The sequence below is a fragment of the Vicia villosa genome, linkage group LG1 (assembly GCF_029867415.1).
Source record: "Vicia villosa cultivar HV-30 ecotype Madison, WI linkage group LG1, Vvil1.0, whole genome shotgun sequence".
NCBI classification, from domain to species: domain Eukaryota; kingdom Viridiplantae; phylum Streptophyta; class Magnoliopsida; order Fabales; family Fabaceae; genus Vicia; species Vicia villosa.
Window position 1 is genome coordinate 8,236,364 of NC_081180.1, and position 22,718 is coordinate 8,259,081.

Consider the following 22,718-nt stretch of genomic DNA (forward strand, 5'->3'; position numbering starts at 1 on the left):
AAAATATAAACATCAAAACTTTCTTCCAAATGTTATCTTCTATCGTTATTTTCTTAGAACAATTGTATAGGCGCTCATATTTTGTAATAGTTTCAATTATGTTCTTTTATTTTTTAGCACTTCCCCCAATTTTTATTGTAAACCCCTAACCCCGAGGCCTTGTAATAGTTAGGATTTATTTTCTGCTTTTTACTTTCTGCACTATATACTTGTTAGATGTATGTTTAGGATTGTATGGTAAGATTTAAAAATAACCGATAGATCATTTTCAAATCAAAGATAAATAAAAAATAACTGAATTTAACACACGTGATTGCTGCACACACTCACCTCTAGGGTACGCCCCTCTTGGTTTCCTTATGGATAATTATAAAGGTCGTGTCCCTCGAACGTAGAGGTACCAATTAGCAAAGTCCCCCGATTTGAAAATCATTGCAAAGATCATAAGTCCCTCGATGACCCGCGATGTTGCCTCGATAATATGATCTAGTCCCTCGAACGGTCGCCTACGAAACAATGATTGTCCCTTCGAATATTGCTAAAGGTACCTCTACCTGTTGCCTTCAACGACCTCGATGACCCTTCGATGACCCGCACGTCCAATAAACAAGGATTTCCTACTTCTATATAGTATGGAAAATCCTAGGAATTTTAAAAGGTATAGAAAAAGACCAACTATTTAGGGTAGTGCTCTTAATATGCCTAGCTCAATAAAAAACATCTTTTCAAAACTCTTTCGAAATACTAAGGCTACGCATTTACGCTAAAGTCCTTATGTCCCTTTTCAATTCAAAACAAACAAACAAACATGAGCTGAGCAAGTTAAGAGCCCGTAGATAACTACGGATGAAAAGGGTGCTTACACCTTCCCTTTTCATAACTTACCCCCCGAGCCCGTTTTCTTTTTCAAAGGGTCTTTTTCTGTACTTTTTACCTTTCCTAACATTGGACAAAATAAAAGTCGGTGGCGACTCTTGCTCACCGCAACATTGTTGCTTATAAAAATAAAAGTCAGTTCACCGAGTTACAGAACTGGCGACTCTGCTGGGGATTCTTTAAGAGGGGTTTACCTTAGGGCTTAGTTCATCATAAATGTTTTTAATTGTTTGTTTGTATGCTTTATTCTTAAGGGTTTGTTTGGGATTTCTGTATGAAAGATTCTAACCCGAATCTCGAGATACCCTAGGTATGTGGCAATAGACCAAGGAGACTGTACGACATGTATCGTTATGGTTGATCTGGTGGCCACCATTAGTGCGACACTTGGGTTTGTCCTGATGGCCCTTGAAAATGATCGAGGAGACATTTGGCTACCGCATGGTGTCATCAAGCGCTAATTCGCCCTTAGAACCTTAGTGAACTTGACTTTGGCCTATAGGCAGTAGCGAGATGGCTGGCTTTGGATTCCTGACTGAAGCCGGTTGATACTCGATGCTACACTCATTGAGATTGGACTCTAGGGATGTTTTTGGCTGGCCGATTGAGTGCCATGTTGAGATAATGCCCGCGAGAAAGATCAGGGATATGAGCACCATAGAACCCGGTTACTTTTTTAGGACAGGTTGAACCAACTAAACTTCAGTGGGGAGGGTACTTACCTTTGAACTTCACGCAAGCCTTTAAACCTAAGGCTACTTGTGTGACTTGTTTGTATTCATTATCTAACCACTTTATCTCCTTGCAGGTTTTGTTTGTAGGACTTACTTGTCTGTACTACCCTATGCTTTTACCTAACATGTTCACTAACCTTTTTCAAGGATCTTAGGGATTCATGGCGCATACTTTCCAGGTACTATGGAAGGATTATTAAGAGCCTAAACTTCTGTCAAGGGGCAAGAGGATATATTTTCCTCTAGCCAAATACCTTCAAACTCAAGGGTACAATTCCTATCAAGGGGCAAGAGGATTTATTTTCCTCTAGCCAGATGCCTTCAAACTCAAGGGTACAGTTCCTATCAAAGGGCAAGAGGATTTATTTTCCTTTAGCCACATGCTTTTAAGCTCAAAAGTACCATACCCCGAATCAGAGGCTATGACCCACTGGATATGGTGAGCCTGATTCTTAAAGAAGGACATTCAAAGATGGAAGTCGTAGTTCTTCAACAAAGCTGCAACTACATTTCAATGTTGCAAATTGGGTTCCAAAAAGATCCTTGAAAACATTGCATATGCATTTGCATACATATCATTGCATAACAGGTTTCCAGACAACGAGCTTATCATTTTCTGCCTCAAGTCCCTAAAGCTTGATACTTACAACTTCTTTGTGGCTTCGTCAGGATCTTCTTCTTAGAAGTAATCTGTAGTTCAGATACGAACGCTTGGTTTGGTTTCCTCTCTGGGGCACTTGGTCAGTCGATTGATAATTGCCAACCAGTCCGAGATAAGGTACAAGACCTGATTGATGCAAAGGCTATCATATTCACACCTGCAGGCCAGATTTGAAGTTCTCCTTCGACTCAATGGACCTTCTGAAGCAATAAGTCCATACGGAGAAAATCTCCTCAATGTTGGCAATTTGTAATTTCTCATGCATTTTCATGCGTAATCATTCTTGTTCTTGTTCAATACTGTTTATATGCAATACTTGTTTGTTTTTGAACTATAATAATGATGCATTGGATATGGTTGTCTTGAAAAAAATCCATTCGCTCTCGCTCTAATATGTTTTTATTTGCTTGTGATACCAAAATCTCAGTGATAAAGCATGATGACTCTGAAGGGAGAATGACGAACCTATAATACCTATAATCTCAAATGGTATGCTTTCGAGTAAAACCCTGTTGATGATGTACAGGCATTGTTTCAAATCCCTAAACACTGGAGATATAAGGAAGTTAATCCCTTGTCAACCCCTTTGAGCCTTGAAGTAGGAGTTTCTTTTCTATACGAAAAACCCTCACATTTAACCCAGGGGCAGGGTAGTATTCAGTTAATTTGATTGAGCATTCAAAATTCATCAGGAGCACGCGTCTAAGGATACAACAATGATTATCTTTCAAAAGGTTGTGGAAAATTCAAGACCGCGATGGTCATCTCTCGCAACAGGAGGTCAAAATATGACAATGCAACAACGACTATCCCTCGTCGACCAAGAAATGAGGCAGTTACAATCTTTCCAACAAATTGAAGACGTGTCAGGATCATACGACTTGTTCAAAAAAAAAAAGAACGAATAAAAAAAAAAGAGAAACAGAAAAGAAAGCCCGCTAAGTCAATAAATTGAAAACATATGACTTAGGAAAAAGTTATGGCATCCCGCTGAACTTCAAACCCAAAATTCAAAAGAGTTTGTCCAGGCAAAAGTTAGGGAAATATAAAAAAAATCCTCAACAAAATGGGCAAAGTCGTGTGACTATAAATTCAAAGAACAAGTCGTGTGATCAAACACAAAATACGAAAGGTAAAGTGACTGCCATGTCCAGACACCTCATTGATTCCTCAATCATCTCAAACTCCTCTTGAAGGATGAATGCTCGCATTGAGTTAACTGAACTTAGGTCGAAGAACATCACGAAGGGGGTGGGCACCAATAAAATTTTGAGCCTAAAAATCCTTTTTTCTAAAAATCGTGAACCTGGCCACGTTACAACCCTCAAAAGTCCTAATTGAAGCAGGGTTAATTCGAAAGCATACTGTAACGAGAATACGGTAAACCGACTCCTAGGAGTTTTGCTAAAACACTTGAGTTGGTATCACACCATATTTTACAAAAAAATTGATGTTTTGACATCCTTTCAAAAAAATTCTTCTTTAAACTTCAAGACAAACATGCACCTTGCATTAGAATTATATTTCTCATACTAAACATTCTTTGCATATGAACAAGTATTTGACACCAGGAAAGCTTCCATCATGAGCTGCTGATGAAAATTTTAATCCTTTCAAAGGACAAGTTGTCTTCAGAACTTCGTTGGGTTCGAGCGAGAATATCTCAAATTCTGATCACCCTCAGGGGCACAAAAGCAGTTGGATACTTCGTTGAGTAATAGTTTAGTCAATCTGGGGCAATCAGGTCAAGATTTGAAGAATCTCTCAAAAGTGTTGAACAATCAGGGGCATTCACCCAAGCATAGTTGAAAATTACCTCCGACCCGGATTAATCAGGGGCATTGTTCCTAAGTTCATGATACTGGGGCATGTTACTTATAACAGCACATATCTCAAGAAGCCCTCCCGACAGGCATGCTTTAGAAGTACTCCGAGAAGCAAAAATATCTCCTACGATGGGCTCAGTTGGCTAAAACACCAATACGTACAAAGGGTATGACATGTTATTATCCAATTCATCTGGGGAAGTCAAGTCGAGATTCAAAGAATCTCTCAAAGATGCTGAAGAGCCAGGGATTTATTTTCCCCGCAAAACACTGTTGCAATCTGCTGTCGTCTATTGCATTCATGCATCATACACCTCGTGGCATATGCATAACACTCTCATTCATTTCAAAAAACATACAATACATTACATGCATCATTACATTGCACAAAAGCTGACTTTTCCTTTCAGGTCGACCAACCGGTCATGAAAATATCATTTACAAAACTAATTTCTATCAAATATACAGTCTGGAAGCTTGAACCCCAGATTCTCAACAGATATGCTCCGGAAGCTTGAACCCCGGATAATCTGAATTCTACAACAGAAACGTTCCGGAAGCATGAACCCCGGATGTTCTGAAATCTACGGCAGATATGTTTCGGAAGCTTGAACTCTGAATGATCTGAATTCTACAACAGATATGTTCCGGAAGCTTGAACCCCGGATAATCTGAAATCTACGACAGAAACGTTCCGGAAGCATGAACCCCGGATGTTCTGAAATCTACGGCAGATATGTTTCGGAAGCTTGAACCCCGAATGATCTGAATTCTACAACAGATATGTTCCGGAAGCTTGAACCCTGGATAATCTGAAATCTACGACAGAAACGTTCCGGAAGCATGAACCCCGGATGTTCTGAAATCTACGGCAGATATGTTTCAGAAGCTTGAACCCCGAATGATCTGAATTCTACAACAGATATGTTCCGGAAGCTTGAACCCCGGATAATCTGAAATCTACGACAGAAACGTTCCGGAAGCATGAACCCCGGATGTTCTGAAATCTACGGCAGATATGTTTCGGAAGCTTGAACCCCGAATGATCTGAATTCTACAACAGATATGTTCCGGAAGCTTGAACCCCGGATAATCTGAAATCTACGACAGAAACGTTCCGGAAGCATGAACCCCGGATGTTCTGAAATCTACGGCAGATATGTTTCGGAAGCTTGAACCCCGAATGATCTGAATTCTACAACAGATATGTTCCGGAAGCTTGAACCCCGGATAATCTGAAATCTACGACAGAAACGTTCCGGAAGCATGAACCCCGGATGTTTTGAAATCTACGTCAGATATGTTTCGGAAGCTTGAACCCCGAATGATCTGAATTCTACAACAGATATGTTCCGGAAGCTTGAACCCTGGATAATCTGAATTCTACAACGGAAACGTTCCGGAAGCTTGAACCCTGGATGCTCTGAAATCTACGGCAGATATGTTTCGAAAGCCTGAACCCCGATTGATCTGAATTCTATGGTAGATGTTTCGGAAGCTCGAACCCCGAACATCTATGAATCTCTATTCCAGATATACGTTTGGAAGCTTGAACCCCAAACATTCTGAAGATCTATCATATACGCGCCATGGGAAGCATGACCCCCCAGGTTGCTGACAAGCATCTCAGTTAGGTGGCATCTCTAAGCCCATCTCAGACAGTTCTCTGTCAACCTCCGGATGGCATCTTTAAGCCCATCTCATACAAAAGTCCCTCCATCAACAAGGGCAAATTTCTGGGTATTCTAGTGTTCAATCCTCTTCCACCTTCAGATTCCGATAGGCACACAAGCCAATCTACATCCTCAGGTTTAAGAAGATTGAACAGGGGCAGCTGTCATACCCCAAAATTTGCCCACGCTTTTCAAAAAAAAATTCAAAGTTATTTCAAAATTGAGTTTTTATAAAATCTTGGATTCATTTACATTGACATCCTAGATTTTATAAATATTCGATTTAAAGTCTATTTTAAAATATAATAATTTACTCTTAAATTATTTATATTTTAATAAATAGCAAAATGCTGGCCGATGCTTCATGCACTTTCAATTGGCTTTTTAATTCAAATAAATAATATAGCACAATTGGTAAGGAAGTAAGTTTGCAAGTATAAGTTCCCGGGTTCGAATCCCACTTCTAACACTTTTTCTTTTTATTTGTTTCTAACTATAGATTTAATTTAATTTTTCATTTATATTAAAATAATAAAATCACAAAAAAAAAATAAGTTTTTCTTTTTAATCATTTAATTCTCGTTTTTTAATACTCATTTTTTTACTTATATTTAAAATAAATAAAAAAAAAACCTTTTTTTAATATTTAAATATTATTTTCGTAATTATTATTTATTAAAAAAAAAAAATATTTTTTTCTTTATTCATATTTTATTCACAAAAAATCCTAAAAAATCATAAAATATTTTAAAAATCCAAATCTCTTTTTATTTATTTTATTTTTACTCAGAGTATATTTTTGTTTTTTCTATTACTTTCTTTTATTTTTTTTTATTTTATTTAGTGTTAATATTATTATTACTACTATTATAATTATTAAAATCAAAACAAATAAAGAGTAGCGCTTTTTTTTAGGATTCTAGAAACAAAATCAAACTTATTCATTAGCCTTAAACCTCCTTCAAAGACCATGTCTCTCATGTTTTAGAAAGTTTTCAAATTTTTTAGGAAATAATCTCTCACTTTTATGATCATCAAAGCATTGTTCTTTCCATCATTTCCCACTCTTCTCCTCTATATAAAGGCAACCTCATCACACACACAAGGGGAGGAAAAAAAGAAAAACATACGATTTCACAGCCTCAAGAACACGTTCCAAAACTTTCAAAAAAAAAACTTCAAAAAACTAGGGCGTACGGATTTGTGCACTACAGCCACCTTCAATCCAAGTCAATCACCCCAAACTCTTTCTGAGATATCAAAGATGTCACATTTAATGGAACTGTGTGGTTTTGTTTTTTTTTGTTTGGTGTTATTTGTAGGTGCTACGAGGAAAGGGCCGTCGGAGAAGAAGAAGATGACCGCTGTGGGCGGTGGTTTGACAAATGCAGGTGGTGGTCATTATTTGCGTGGCGCGTTAGAGCTTCCAAATGCAAATAGTTTGTTTGTTTTGTCTCCAAATTATCATTAACTAAAATTAAAATAACAAAATAGTTAACCAGTAAATCATTTCATAAGATAATAATGAATAATAGTGTTAGAGTTAGTTTTTATTTCACTTAATCTAAACTTTGTCTTAATTAAAAAAAAACTAATTTGGTTTGTATATAACCTTTGTTTATTTCTAATTGATAAAAATCTCACAAAATCAAATAAAAATCAATTTAGGATTAATTTAATTTTCTTTTTAAATTAATGTTTTTTTTATATAATTAATTTGCTATTAGTATCAAAATTGTAAATATTCTTGTATTTAATTTCTTTAATTTTTGTTTCTTTAAAATAATAACTCATAAAAAACAATTTTAGATTAGTTATTTTAATTTAAATCTAATTTACTTTATTAATTTGTTGATAACTAAATTAATTTTGTAAAAAGTTTTAAATTAAAAGTATATAATTATTAGTTTATTTTTAGGATTTTATTTGTTTAAATATTGGGTTTAATTTTGTTCCTTTTAAATAACTTAGGATATAATTAGTTTAATTCTAAAATACATTCTAAAAAATATAAACATCAAAACTTTCTTCCAAATGTTATCTTCTATCGTTATTTTCTTAGAACAATTGTATAGGCGCTCATATTTTGTAATAGTTTCAATTATGTTCTTTTATTTTTTAGCACTTCCCCCAATTTTTATTGTAAACCCCTAACCCCGAGGCCTTGTAATAGTTAGGATTTATTTTCTGCTTTTTACTTTCTGCACTATATACTTGTTAGATGTATGTTTAGGATTGTATGGTAAGATTTAAAAATAACCGATAGATCATTTTCAAATCAAAGATAAATAAAAAATAACTGAATTTAACACACGTGATTGCTGCACACACTCACCTCTAGGGTACGCCCCTCTTGGTTTCCTTATGGATAATTATAAAGGTCGTGTCCCTCGAACGTAGAGGTACCAATTAGCAAAGTCCCCCGATTTGAAAATCATTGCAAAGATCATAAGTCCCTCGATGACCCGCGATGTTGCCTCGATAATATGATCTAGTCCCTCGAACGGTCGCCTACGAAACAATGATTGTCCCTTCGAATATTGCTAAAGGTACCTCTACCTGTTGCCTTCAACGACCTCGATGACCCTTCGATGACCCGCACGTCCAATAAACAAGGATTTCCTACTTCTATATAGTATGGAAAATCCTAGGAATTTTAAAAGGTATAGAAAAAGACCAACTATTTAGGGTAGTGCTCTTAATATGCCTAGCTCAATAAAAAACATCTTTTCAAAACTCTTTCGAAATACTAAGGCTACGCATTTACGCTAAAGTCCTTATGTCCCTTTTCAATTCAAAACAAACAAACAAACATGAGCTGAGCAAGTTAAGAGCCCGTAGATAACTACGGATGAAAAGGGTGCTTACACCTTCCCTTTTCATAACTTACCCCCCGAGCCCGTTTTCTTTTTCAAAGGGTCTTTTTCTGTACTTTTTACCTTTCCTAACATTGGACAAAATAAAAGTCGGTGGCGACTCTTGCTCACCGCAACATTGTTGCTTATAAAAATAAAAGTCAGTTCACCGAGTTACAATAGAGATACATTTTTATAACGGTTGGTTGAAACCCAACGAATGTTTAATGGCCCCACAACATAACTCATTAATTATTAGAATAAAAATATATTATATTATAATATATTTTATATTAATTTATAATATTATAAATATCTTATAATAACTTTTATATTAAAAAAGAATATTATAAGGATCTTATAATATTTTTATATTAATTTAAAATGTTATAAATATCTTATAATATCTTTTATATTAATTAAGAGTATATTAGAGTATATCTTAATAATATAAAACATTCTAATAGTAATGAACAGTTCCATGAACCGAACTGACCAAATATGATACCCTTCCAGACTAGACTGCTTTTCATCTTTTCGATTCCTACCAATATCGAAAATATTTTCTTTATCTTCATCACTCAAAGGTTTTAAGGCATACTTCTATAATTTCATCCTTGACTTAAAACCTCAATGATGCTAATTTATCCATCAACCACCACGCTGTTGTCTACCATATTAAATCATTATTCAACAACCTAGATCAAGTTCAATACACACTTGAACCTTGATCTTTCCACTTGCATACACTTGCTTCCAATTATCTTTTTTCTCAAGTAATCTTACAAGCCCACAAGCATGATTATTAAACCCTTTTTTATCTCATTGTTTTTGAATGCCTCCCTGGAGGTTCTTCTCTCTGAGTCTTGCAACCTTTCATCCACATTCAAAGTATAATACCTAAGGCCAGCATAATTGTTTCTTTGAGATGGTACAATCTTCCTCCTTACCTTATCACGATTCAATGATAATTAGATGCCTCTGTATTTTTTATTTCTCTAATACTAGTATCCATATTAGGAAACTGCACCTCAAATTAAGTCTTCTCTACCATTGTTTCTAAAAGTTTCATCTCCAGGTTTTTTCTCTTCTTCCCCTGGTGGGAATCACTAAAAGTAATTCATCTGCAATTTATGAGCTTTGATCCTCTAGGCTCTATTCCCAAAAATTCATAAACCATCACTCCCCTTGGATTTCCATGGAAAATCCCCAAATCTTATAATACAAATGTTATAATAAAATAAATACAATACTTGATATATTCAAAATGTTAATACATGCAACTATGATATGATCATCCTATGTGGCTAAAGTCAGTTCATTCTAGTCATATGTTCAAAAGAGAAAATAAACACTTGGGCGTAAATAGCATAAAGCTTGTGGTTTTGGACCATTTTGGAATTGCTAGTTATCTTTAGTTAGGTGTTTCTTCCTTCTGCTTGTCTCGATTCCAAATCCTCCTTTATTGGTCTTGATTCTTTCATAGACATCGTCTAACTTGACAATGACTTGTAAGGTTCCTTTCCTTTTCTCTATTTTTTTATTCTTCAGGTCCCTTCATTCCTTTAATCAATATTGGTTCCTTAATTTTGGAGTTGGTAATTCCCTAATGGGTCCGAGGAACGCCATAACATAAGACCATTAGGCCTCGAAATCTGCTCCCACCATAGCTATGACACCTTCATTAGTGTGATACTTTATGTTCAAGTGATTCGACAAAGAGATGGCTCCTAGAATGGAAAATGTCAGTTACCCGATAATACAATTGTACACATATTTACAATTGACTACCAGGAGTTGGGTCTTCACCATATTTCTGGGTTCCTTTCTCCCGAACAACACCATTAGCTTGGCGTATTCAGGCAATGTCATCGTCAACCTATTGAATCCATAAAGGTCGCTTTCTTTGTAGGGGATGATGCTCTATCTAGTCGGGCATAATTTTTCTAAGAGGTCAATGTACATGATATCCCGCGAACTCCTTTGGTCCACCAAAACTCTTTGTATATCAAAGTTGGCCATAACGACCTTTATCGATAATGGAACGTGAGTTTGGAATTATGTTAACTAGCTTTTTGTTGTAGAAAAAGAATGGTGGTGTGCCTCTTTTGAGCGATTCTTTTGTTGATTTATGCTTTTGCAACATCATTTCCTTTGATTTTTTCAATAGAGTTAAAGGAGGCTCCTTCGAAATTAGGGAATTCTCCTGAAACTACCTATATCATAACTAGTGTGACTTGCTTTGGTGAGATTTGGCTTAGTTGGCGACTTTTGTTTAAGTGTTGATTTGGATCGCCTTCCACGTATTTGCCTCATGCATTGTCTTTTCATTTCATCTTTTGCTTAGCTCCATTTTCTATAAACCTCTTCTCCATAGATTATTTTGATGGTTGCTGATTTTTTTTTCTCGCGTTGTATATATTTTTAAGCCCTCGCCAGCGGAATATTAAAGATTTTAGGGGCTCTAATTCTAATGCTCTCAGCAAATTTTGAGCCTTAGTTCGAGTCCAAGACTAAACACGTATTTTTTCATGTCGTCGTCAGCACTCTTCAAGAGCATCACAATATTTCATCTTTTCCTTGTTCGATAGATCTAGACTTTCCACTGATTTGGGATGTCTCCGGGATGACGTGAAATGCACGAAGAAACGTCTACGAAGTTTTCCCTATAGATTAATCGACATGTTCCTCATCTCTCTAAACCAAACCATGACTTCTGCCATTAGAGCGAATACAAATAACTTGGATTTTTAAGGGAAACCTTGCTTCTTAAAAACTCAAAAGAATCCTGACCGAGTTCTGCTGGCTCATCGAGATCAGTTGTCTTGTTGTATGTTTTCGTTCTTAGTTGTTTTTAGAGTTCATGCTTAATAGGGATACTCTCTGATCCTTTTGATTGAAGGCGCTTAAGAAAGAGATTTCTTCCTCCTTTTCAGAATTATTGGAGAATGAAAAAAAGAAGTTCTTCAATAATCACCCTGTTTTACATCTTCGATGACCCATGCTCTTAAGTGTGTCTACATCTTCAATGACTCATGTTCTCAGGTGTGTCCGAACGAATCATCCTTGTGATTTGTGATTACGTCGTCCCATAACATATGAGGACTTCAACTTCTCGAAGTTGTTTATTATAGAGTTATAAGATTACAAATTATCTATTAACCCTATAAATGAGTTTCTCAAAAAAAAAAAATTCTCAACAAAATATGAGACTAATCCTTCTTGAATTAGTGGGTCGTAAGACCGAATATCAAAATTTTAAAAATTAAAATAAATTTCTCAACGAAGTCTGTGTTTTTTCATTTACTATTATTTGACCCTTTTTAAAAGGAGTTGTGAGGTGCTTTGTTGTTTGTTTGCTGAGACAATTTAACGAGATTTTCATTTTCACATAAAAAATAACAAAGTAAACAAGATCCTAGTAAAGTGGTATAAATCACTACCAAAAAGGCTATTGGGTCCATTAAAACAAATTCACATAACTTGGACCTACTCTATTGAATTCTAGCTTTTTTATACGTGTAAAACATTTATGAAAACGTGTCACATTAAAACACTTTAATAACAATAAATAAATAAATAAAATCAATACCATTTTATGCCAAATTAATATTATAAAAATTTAGAAATTGTTGTTTTAACTAAAAGAAAAAAAAATACAAAAAAATATTTAATTTATTATCATCAAACTGATAAAGTGTGTCGGCAAGCTGTACTTTACAGCTGGATAAATCCATCCAATCCCACAAAATCCAACGGCTATTAGTACTATCTGTCCCGCACCTCCACTCCTCTCTGGTGTGGATCCCATCACTAACAATTTTACCCCCACTTGTCACTGTCATCTTAGCTGGCTCCACCTTTCAATTCCCTCACTCAAATTTCACCATACTTTAATTCATCAACTCAATTAAATAATCAACCTTTAAATCATTCATAATCAATCAATACACACACCATCCGAAAATTACACTTCAACCAATATCATTAATAAAAATAAATATCATTAAATGAGACAAAATCAACTTCAACTTTCTTTACACATGAGAAAAAGATTAGTAAAAATAATAAATAACACAAACAAAAAAAAAAAGAAAAGAAATTATCTAATGAAAACAGCTGTATGATGATTTAGCTGTAACCTCATAAGAAGCAAAGAATAAAGAATTGGATTCTTTCTTCTTTCTTTCCTCTTCTTTCCTTTCTCTCCCTTTTCTTCTTGACCCGGGATTCTTTCCTTTCTTTTTCCCGTATAGTATTTTTACATCCACCTTAATTAAAAATTCTAACAAACTAAAAAGATATTTAAAATTAATTTACAGGTTTGCCATAACCGTAATACGAAAGATACCATTTCACGAACTTTTTCAACCCGGTTTGTAAATCGGTTGTGGGTTTATACCCGAGTTCTCTTCGGGCTGAACTGATATTCGCATGCGTAAACGGAACGTCGCCGTTTCCAGGCATATCCAGAATATTCCTCTTCGCCTTCACCTTCAAATGCCGTTCCAAAATACTCACCAACGTAGGAACCGTCACCGGAGAAGTATTTCCGAGGTTGAATATCCGGTAAGGTGCAGGTCCACGTTTCTTCCCACCGGATCCGGTGCTCTTCCCGGAAGTATCCAAGGATCCGATGCAACCTTTCACGATATCGTCAATGTATGTAAAATCACGAGCCAGATCGACGTGATTCTTGCCGCGGTAAACAGTTATAGGTTTTCCCTGGAGAATGTTTCTGGTGAATGAGAAATACGCCATGTCAGGTCTTCCCCAAGGACCGTAGACGGTGAAGAAACGTAATCCGGTGATGGAGAGACCGTAGATGTGGTTGTAGGTGTGTGTAATTTCCTCACCGGCTTTTTTTGTTGCGGCGTAGAGGCTCGCCGGTTGATCGGTCCGATCTGATTCCGAGAACGGAGATTTCTCGTTTAAACCGTAAACCGAGCTTGACGAAGCCCAAACTACCGACGGCTGAGGGTTAGCCGATTTACAAGCCTCGAGAAGCGTGACGAGTCCGGCTATATTGCTGTGAACATACGAGTGAGGATTCTCCATAGCGTAACGAACACCGGCTTGAGCCGCGAGATGCATCACATGAGTGAAAGCCACCACATCGAAAAGCTTGGCTAATAGCTTCGCGTCGTTGATATCACCTTCTACAATGAAAACGCCGTGGCTCGTTAAAAGAGCTTTACGAGCTTTCTTAAGCGACGGATCGTAGTAGTCGTTGAAGTTATCGAGTCCAATGACGCCGTCTCCTCTTCTTTTTAACGCCAGGGATACGTGCGAACCGACGAAACCTGCTGCGCCGGTGACGAGCACCGACATGCCTCCTTGCCGGTGGACTTGAGCGGAGGTTCGCACTTGTTTCTCCCACTGGATTCCGCCCCAAGAGGCGGAGATATAGCGGCTACCGGAATCGACGAAGCTTTGGAAGCTTAGATAAGAAGCGGTTAGAGCGATGAGAAATAGGGCCCACAGGAACATAGTGCTGGTGGAAGCGAAACAACGGTACACCTGACGGTTCATTAGGCCGTGGCTTCTCTCGATCTTGAACTTTCCGGGGGTTGATGGAAAGAGTTCATCCTCTAACGATGACGGCATTTTCTTCTTTCCCAGATTAATAATAATGGTTTTGATATAATATTTTGATTGATTTCAAGAAGAAAATGGAATAATATGAAATATATGAAATTTGAAAAACAGATGCAGGTAAAGGAAATTGAAAATGGAGATGTGAAAATTTCCTGCACCTGGTTTTGGAGGAAAGGGGAGGGTTGTTATATATAGTGGCGATTCCCTTGGAAGCGACAAGTATACGCGTGAACGCGTTAAAGAAATGCCAGAGTGGAGGAGAGAGAAAGTAACGCAAACATGGATTTAGCAGAGTTTCTCTCTCTATGGACTTTCTTTAGATACAGAATCTGCGTGTGACTCATTAGTCTGAATTCAAATATTTAAAAGGTAAATTTTTATTTATTTAATTGTAAATAAATATTTTCATTACTTTATTAGTGTGTAACAAATGTCACGGTAAAATTGGGCTATGATTCATTCATTTCATGTGTCGTGAAGCAGTGAACAGTAATAAACAAATAATATAATATAGTTGGAGAAAAATAACAGTCAAAATTAAGCAACTATTGTTAGGCCACGTTTGTCACTTACTTATTTTATTATTGAAACTAGTGGAATACCCGTGCTTCCGCACGGGTACTGGTGTGGGCTGGACCGGTTGCACCATATAAGATTTATTGTTCGCCACAATGAAAAGGCTTAAAATATCTGAAGGTGTCAGAAATTATCAAAAAGATAATATTGAAGTAGCTTAAACTATATTTGAAAACTATATTTGAATATTATTAGTAGGTTGATTAAAATAATAACTTAATCGATATGCCAAAATCAGTTGTTTGAAAAATAAATTAGTAGTTTCACAAAATATGAGATGAAAAAATAAGTAATGTACATTAAGATAATATCATATTTAACTAATATATTATTATAAAACAATGTAGAAATTTGGAATGTTAATTGAATTAAAAGCAATATTTTGGTAACCCAAAAAGGTGGTAAGTAAAGAACGCGAGAATTGGAACGGCAAAAAGTATTCAGATAGATTTGGGCTGGACCGAATATACCAGATAGATTTCATATTTAATTTTAAATCGAGAAGTATTACATGTAAAATTAAAAGCATATATATTTTAATGTTGAAAAGTAAAACTAAATCGTTGTTGAAAGACAATGATTTAAAATATCAATAAAATATGTTTCAACTAATCATATATAACCTGTGCGTTCACACAGATTTTGACCTGATTACCCGTGCATTCACACGGGTACTGGTCTCTTACCCGTGCGCTCACACTGATTTTGGTCTTGTTACCCGTCCGTTCACACGGTGTGTTACCTGTGCGTTCACATGAATTTTGGCCTGATTATTTGTGCGCTCACACCGTACTGGTGTATTACCCACGCGTTTGCACGAAATTAGTATGTCACCTGTGTGCTCACACGGTACTGGTGTGTTACCCGTGCGTTAGCCCAAGTACAGGTATGGTACGTACATTTTTGTTTTCAAAATGCATTAAAAATGTAAATAAGAAAAAAAATTGTTTTACTAAAATAAATTATTATATTTATAAGATATATTTAAAAAAAAAAACAAAATTATTTTAATAATGAGTGGAATAATAAAGATATACAAAATTATTTTAATAATGAGTGAAATAATAAAGATATGCAAAAATATTTTAATCAATAATATATATATATATATATATATATATATATATATATAATTATATCGCTAATCAATATTAAATAAATATATAATTATATATATATATATATATATATATATATATATATATATATATATATATATATTCAACTTTTTATTTTAAAGCCTAATTCATTATTCTTACCACTAAATGTTGAAATATTTAAATTGATAATCTATGAAAACTATATGATTTTATATAACCATTCTATCTAATCAATGTAATATATCGGTAAAAATTCAAGAGGTCCTTTAAAATGTATAAGCACCTAAATTATTTTATCAAACATATATTTTGAATTTTTGGGTTATATTTTTATGTAAAGTTTCAGAATATATTTTAACAAATAAGATATGTAAAACAACCTTCTTGTGAGTAGTGTTTTACTTTTAAATTAAAAGACACATAAAAGATATGATTCAAATGCATAGTAGAATTATAGTATGTTATCAACAAACTCATTGACTTGACACCCTAAATTCCAAACAAATAAAAAAAACGCAACTATCCTTAATAAAGCAAAAGAAATACAATTCAAGCAACTACCTTCATCTTTTGATGATTGATGAATCAATAATTACTATGTATATATTTGAAAATGAAAACACAAATTAAGTTACATTCTTCTCTATGCATTCAGCAGACTTTATTATTGTAAACTTTGTCCTCAACTCTATCAGAAACTATAGTTTGTTTTGAGGATATTCTTGAGCTGATGTCTTTGATGAATCTTTCAACCCTTTGAATGCTCCATTCCCCCAAATGAAACTTCAACCTCGTCTTGAACTGCATCAAAAGCTGGATGGCTAAAAATATTACTCAGCAACAGTGTTCCTCTGAGTGCATTTGTCAAAGGTAAATCTGGTGTATCATCATTGAGCTCCCATATAAACTGTGTAGGAAAAGAGCTATAGTTATATTGCTCCATCTCAGTGAAGTTTCTTCATCCAACCAACCTTAATGAAGAAGTTGGCTAAATCCATGCTTTCTACATAGTGCAGTTGTGCTAACTTTTAAATACGTTCTTAAAAATAGCTTATAATCCTGAATTTTACAAAGAACTAAAAAACATTATCATAGTTTCTATAAATATCAGATGATGCCACCTCTGATTAGATTCAGATCCACGGCCATTCTAATGTTCACACTGTAGCAACATGTGGGCACTTACTAAGAGTATTCCATAAAATATAGTCCCAGAAGTAACCTGGAAAATAAATAGTACATGATAATGAATATATATCATTGACACAGGAAGAATCGGAAAATTTTGGGTTTCCTTAAAATATGAATCACCGATATTACAGACACAAAACAAACAAATACCTGCCGTGAAAACTCGACCGGTGCTTCTACAGCTGGATAGATGCTTAACTGCAATGTACACATATAATCAGACATACATTAAAAGGATGATGACTCCTATAGTGGTGAATTTGTGATTACTTCAATAAAATTATATAGATCTTAATTCTGTCTAAAATAAGGGTTTCAGCCAAAAGTGAAAGAGACTCACAAATTTCGAATCAATGGAAATTACAGATACTGATGCCCCGACAACCTTGAATGATACCTGTATGATAAGTATATATCTATATAAGAAAACCAATTTGTCACGGAATCAGGACTTTAACGTGCATTCAACAAATGTAATTTCTACGCGCAAAAAGATAACAACTAATACTCTAAGCATCAAGCAGCTAACACAGGAAAGTAACATATTATAATGACATAATAAACTAATGAAAAATGAAAAAGTAAATAATCAAACAGATTTTGGCTAATAAAGAAATGTAAAAGTTCATAAAATACTAATGGGGAGGCATGTACTTTAGCATAATTGTATGTTAGCAAGCAAAATGGATCCTCTAGATCAACGGGAGGAAGATCCTTGTTCATTTTCTCCATCAAATATTCTCCATTAACCATATTGCTAGCATTTTCTGCCTTGTTATCACTATCCTCGTCAACAATCATTCCAAAGGGTGGCCTAGAGGAAGGAACCACTTGTTTTTTCCATGGTGCAAACTTGACTGTTCATGGGAATGTCATTTCAATACTTTTTCCACTCATTCCCCGTCCACTTGTCACGATTTTCCATTCAACGGAGTGGTCTGAAATTGATATGGTTCCCATGAAAAGAGTGTCATCCAAGGTAATTATCTTCCTCCTATGAAAAGGCATAGTCACAGTACAGAACTCAATTGTTAAAGGAGACTTGTAACCTTCCATTAGACATAACTTGAATAGAAATACACCTTTGTCGACAAAAACCATTGACAACTGATAGAATCCCTTTACAGGAGGTCCAAGAGCATAAGTTGCCTAATAACACATCAACACAAAATTACTTAACGGCAGAGAAAACACCACCCCTTGCTTATCTGGACCTTGGTCTGAAACTTGGGCACAAAGATGGTATAAAGAAACCTCAATATTTGCGGTGTTTAATCCTGTTAAGGGAAATGATACATCTGGCAACCCTTCCAGATCAGCTCTACAGTTAATTTGACCAGAAACTCAATATTCTCTTCTTTCCTTTGAATATATACGACTTCCATGCTAGTTGTTTCTGGTTTGTAGGGGCCAAATCTGAAGCAGAAAAACCATTAGCCTTGATGGTAAAAATATTGGAATAATTAAGGACCAAGGGTGTGCCTGTATATAAAATATACACTGATGGAATAAATTTGCGAGCAACAGGTAATTTCAAGCTTAACTTGTAAAACAACAACAAAAATATGAGATGAGGAATACCATAATAAAAGGTACCAACCAAAGGGCATTGAACTACTGATAAATGTTCTGAGTGCATCTTTGTATAAAGGCCTAGACCCCATTTTTGGAGTATCGACTGTGATAGATCCTTGTCTAGTTGTTCCCATAGGAGAGGAAGAACAAACTTGCGGGGTTAGAGGTTTGGCCCGAGAAGATATGCCCATACTACCAGTTAATGAATCAAACAGTCCACCAACAGAGGGAGCTGCAGCTATGATTACTTCAGGTTCTACTATATCACCGACAATTATGTCACCAATGTTATGGTTCCACTACTTTCAGAATCAACCATCCTGAATAACTTTTTCAAACCACCAATTTCTTCCTCGAACAACCTCTCCGTAATAACCTCGGAATAAGAATGCAAAACATGACACACCATACAAGGAGTTCACATATATACACATAACTATTAAATGAAGAATATATATTCCAACCCAAAAGAAAAAAACATAAGCTTAAAACAAAAACTGAAGAGTTACCATAGAAATTAAGCAAAAGAGAAGGGCACAATAACCAAATCAAAACCTACATGTTCATAAAATCAATCAATTCAAATATTAGTCCGAAATCATCACTATATAACATGATATTATTTCTAATTGGATCATAACTCATACCTCACCAACAACTATTTGAAATCTACTTCATACCGAACACAAAGTGCTACAACTGCTACAATTGCGACAGAGGGAGGAGACCAGAGGACAAAGATGGAGGCACGACAGAAGGAGGATACCAGAGACATCTGTTACTGTATCCTTGTTTTATCAAGGAAAAACCTTAAGATGATTAACATGTAATAAAAGACCATAACTAAGCAAGGTCAGCTTAAATAACCATATGAACCTTAAGCAGAACAACACCCCCGTAAGCTTGGCCAATATTTCTGTAATTTCTCTTCTGAAGTCCAATTTTCAACTGCAGACCTAGTCCATAAATCAAAATTCATAACATGAAAAAAATCATAAGAAACATCATTGAAAAACCAGACCTAGATCTATATGAAAATGGTAAAATCAAATTAAATAGGAGATTTAAACAAACCTGCTCACATCTTTCCTCGATAGCTTTCTTATCTCCAGCACCGTAAGAATGACCGTCTACATTCTTTACCAAAACCAAGAGTTCGCGGACATCAACCAAAGAAGTTAATCAAAACTCGATTGGGAAATAAAATCATACAATAATAAAGCTAAACATCTAACTTTTTGCAAGAACCAGCCATTTACAGATCCAGTTTCCAGTGAACAACTAACTCTCTAAAGAGTGAAAACTCAAAATTCTCCAATCTCCACCATCTTCAAAACTCAAAGCTTCTTAGAAAACTTGAATTCAAAAACCAGACAGATATTTAAGAAGCTCAACACCAGTTAAGCTACCAATGTCCAATTCCTGTGAAAAACAACATTAATTAGTCAAATCAAATACCAATGAGAAGATACAAAATCGCATCTGTATGATTGAGTTCAATAATTTTATTGGCTTCAGTTAGGGCTTCGTTAGCGACGTGTTATAGAATCTTGATTTGTTATGGGAAGAACTTGGACGGTATTATTACGGCTTAGAAAGAAGAGGAAAAAGGAAGCAGGATATGAAGAAGGAAGAAGAAGGAAGAAGGAAGAAGGAAACAAATCATCGAGTGAGAGAGAAAGAAAGAGAGAAAGGACGAGAGGGAAAGAAAGAGAAAGAACATGGGAGGGATCTGAGATATGGAAAAATGAGAGAATCGTGGGTGAGTGAGGGACAATTTGTGCATAGATGAAACCGCTTGGGAGGTTGAAGATAGAAGATGGAGAGGTTGAAGATGGATGAAGATGGAAGCTGGCTTTGATTTCAAATCGCCCGTGAGTTGGAGAAAGAGGAAAAAGATTGAGGTAGATAGAAAGAGAATAACAAAACCTAATGAAAAGACTTTTGAGAAAGAGTTTGAGTATGGCAGAGTGTAAAATTGTGTTTTTCAAGAAACATAGCAATATAAAAGTATTTTTATTATATTCAAAAATCTGAAAAGATTTTCTTTGGCTTGTTTTGAAATCAGACTCGGTGGTATAGAAAAGGAGAGCAAGTAAGGTGTCCATGTGGCAGTTTGGGGAAGCAAAGGGGCATAAATGTACTTTCCAGATCAGTTAATTTTCTTATATTGTAGATGGATACATATCAACAAGTATTGAGAGGTGTGAGTGGTAATAGATTTTGATAGACTGTGGTAGGAACAGAACAGGAAGGTGAGGTAGCATTATATAGATTTATAACTATTGGCAAAGAGGGCAAACCCGTGTGCTATTCTCACTTATCAATGGCAGACTCAAAAACAGTATACTGCCACTCTATTAAAATTATTTTATTATTTTTTAAAATAAATTTAAAGTAGAAAATATTAAATTAAAAAACATTTCAAATAATATTAACTGAATGATACTTTTGAAAAAAAAAATATTTTCTTGGACCACATCAATCAATGCATTTTGGTCAAAATAAAAATTACAAATTCAATGCATGCAGTTTTTACATTTATCTATATTTTTTTATGACAATATAATCAAGATTATACAATTTAAAGAAATTAGTTGTTTTATGACTTTTTTATTAAATTAAAAAATATAAATTATTTTAAAACGGATAATAAAAGTTGTTGATTATTCTATAACTTTATTTTAGTCAATATTTTATAACTTTTTTTATTGAATTAAAAATATTCTAGTTACTTTAAAACGACAATAAAAGTATGTTAGTTATTTATTTTATTTTTTATTAAATTAAAGATAGATCAGTTATTTTAAAAATTATTATTAAATTAAAAACAGATCAGAACGGATGGAAAAATCTTTAAGTTATTTTCTTTTTTGTTCTATAGCTATTTATAAAATATTAGTATTAACATCTTTACAAAAACTAGATATGATAAATAGAATAAAAATATATTAAATGAGTTTATTTATAATCAACAAAGACATAAAATAAAAAAAAATAATGATGAGAGTGCATCCCACCGAACTTCTTCCCCTTTTCTCGTAATGATGGATTTTATATTGTCATCATGACCTTTTTCCCTAAGTCACTTCAGCTTTTTGTCGTAGGCTTTTAAAACCTCATTTCTCTTTCTTATCCTTAGTTACTCACTTTTACTCTTTCCCAAGGTTTTTTAACATTATTTTAACTCCTTCATCGGTGCGTACTTGCCTTCTTTCCCATAACTCGGATAATCTTTCCTTCACTTTATTTTGTCTTTAATTTTTAACAATGGTGCTTATACGAGAGTGTGATCATTTGGGGAATGTACCCGTTCCCTAAAATTCCCAAGAGAGAAGCAAGCACTAGGTTGAATGCATGAAATAATGCAATGGTCATTTGGGAAAGGTAAAACTTTACCAGATTACTAGGGAGCTTTATAATGATAGTTTTTCGCCCATTAGTGACACTGTCTCGAAGTCCATCTCATCAGGTTTTGTATAAGTTTTGGTGGAGATGAACGAGTCTTACGTTGATTTAGTGGTTTTAAACTATAGCCATAGCATGATCGACACTAGTGATATTGCTAAACTTTGGTCTAATATGGACATTTCTTCCACCGGGAACAAAGAAGATGTGGTGTTAGAACCCTGCGAGGATGGCGAAAGGGTTTGCATCTTTCGGCCTAGGGTGTGGCTGATGACCATTTCTATTTCTATATTGAAGCACTTGAGGATTTCAAAATCTAGATTCCCTTTTTCGACTTTGAGAGCGACCTTGTCACCATCCTAAACATCGCACCTTCTCAATTGCGCCCCAATGGTTGGTGTTTTATTAAAACTTTTGAGGTTGTTTGCGAAGTGATGAACATAGCCTCCACACCAGGGTTGTTCTTTTCCTTTTTTGAGCTGAATGGCGCGGACAAAAGGGGTTGGGTTTCCCTCAACGGATTACCTTGTAGAAGCTTTCTCCAAGCCTATACCACCTATTATAATGGGTTCAAGGACAAGTTTCTTTGTGTCAAGAGTGGGAACAGGTGCCCAAGAGTTATGTATGCGATAGATGGAAGTCGTC

At 35.0% G+C, this 22,718-nt stretch overlaps 1 protein-coding gene and 1 pseudogene across 1 annotated transcript; both read right to left on the reverse strand.

Moving 5' to 3' along the window:
* Positions 1-12,617: 12,617 nt before the first annotated feature.
* LOC131627809 (UDP-glucuronate 4-epimerase 1) lies at positions 12,618-14,527 on the reverse strand. Its single transcript, XM_058898674.1, has one exon. The coding sequence runs from the start codon at positions 14,230-14,232 to the stop codon at positions 12,937-12,939; it is 1,296 nt and encodes a 431-aa protein (XP_058754657.1). The 5' UTR covers positions 14,233-14,527; the 3' UTR covers positions 12,618-12,936.
* Positions 14,528-16,492: 1,965 nt separating this feature from the next.
* On the reverse strand, positions 16,493-21,887 carry LOC131644520 (AP-5 complex subunit mu-like; annotated as a pseudogene).
* Between the last annotated feature and the right edge of the window lie 831 nt (positions 21,888-22,718).

Bases quoted from the DNA above. Each gene is read 5' to 3' on its own strand.
- LOC131627809 (XM_058898674.1), bottom strand. From the start codon at position 14,232: ATGCCGTCATCGTTAGAGGATGAACTCTTTCCATCAACCCCCGGAAAG.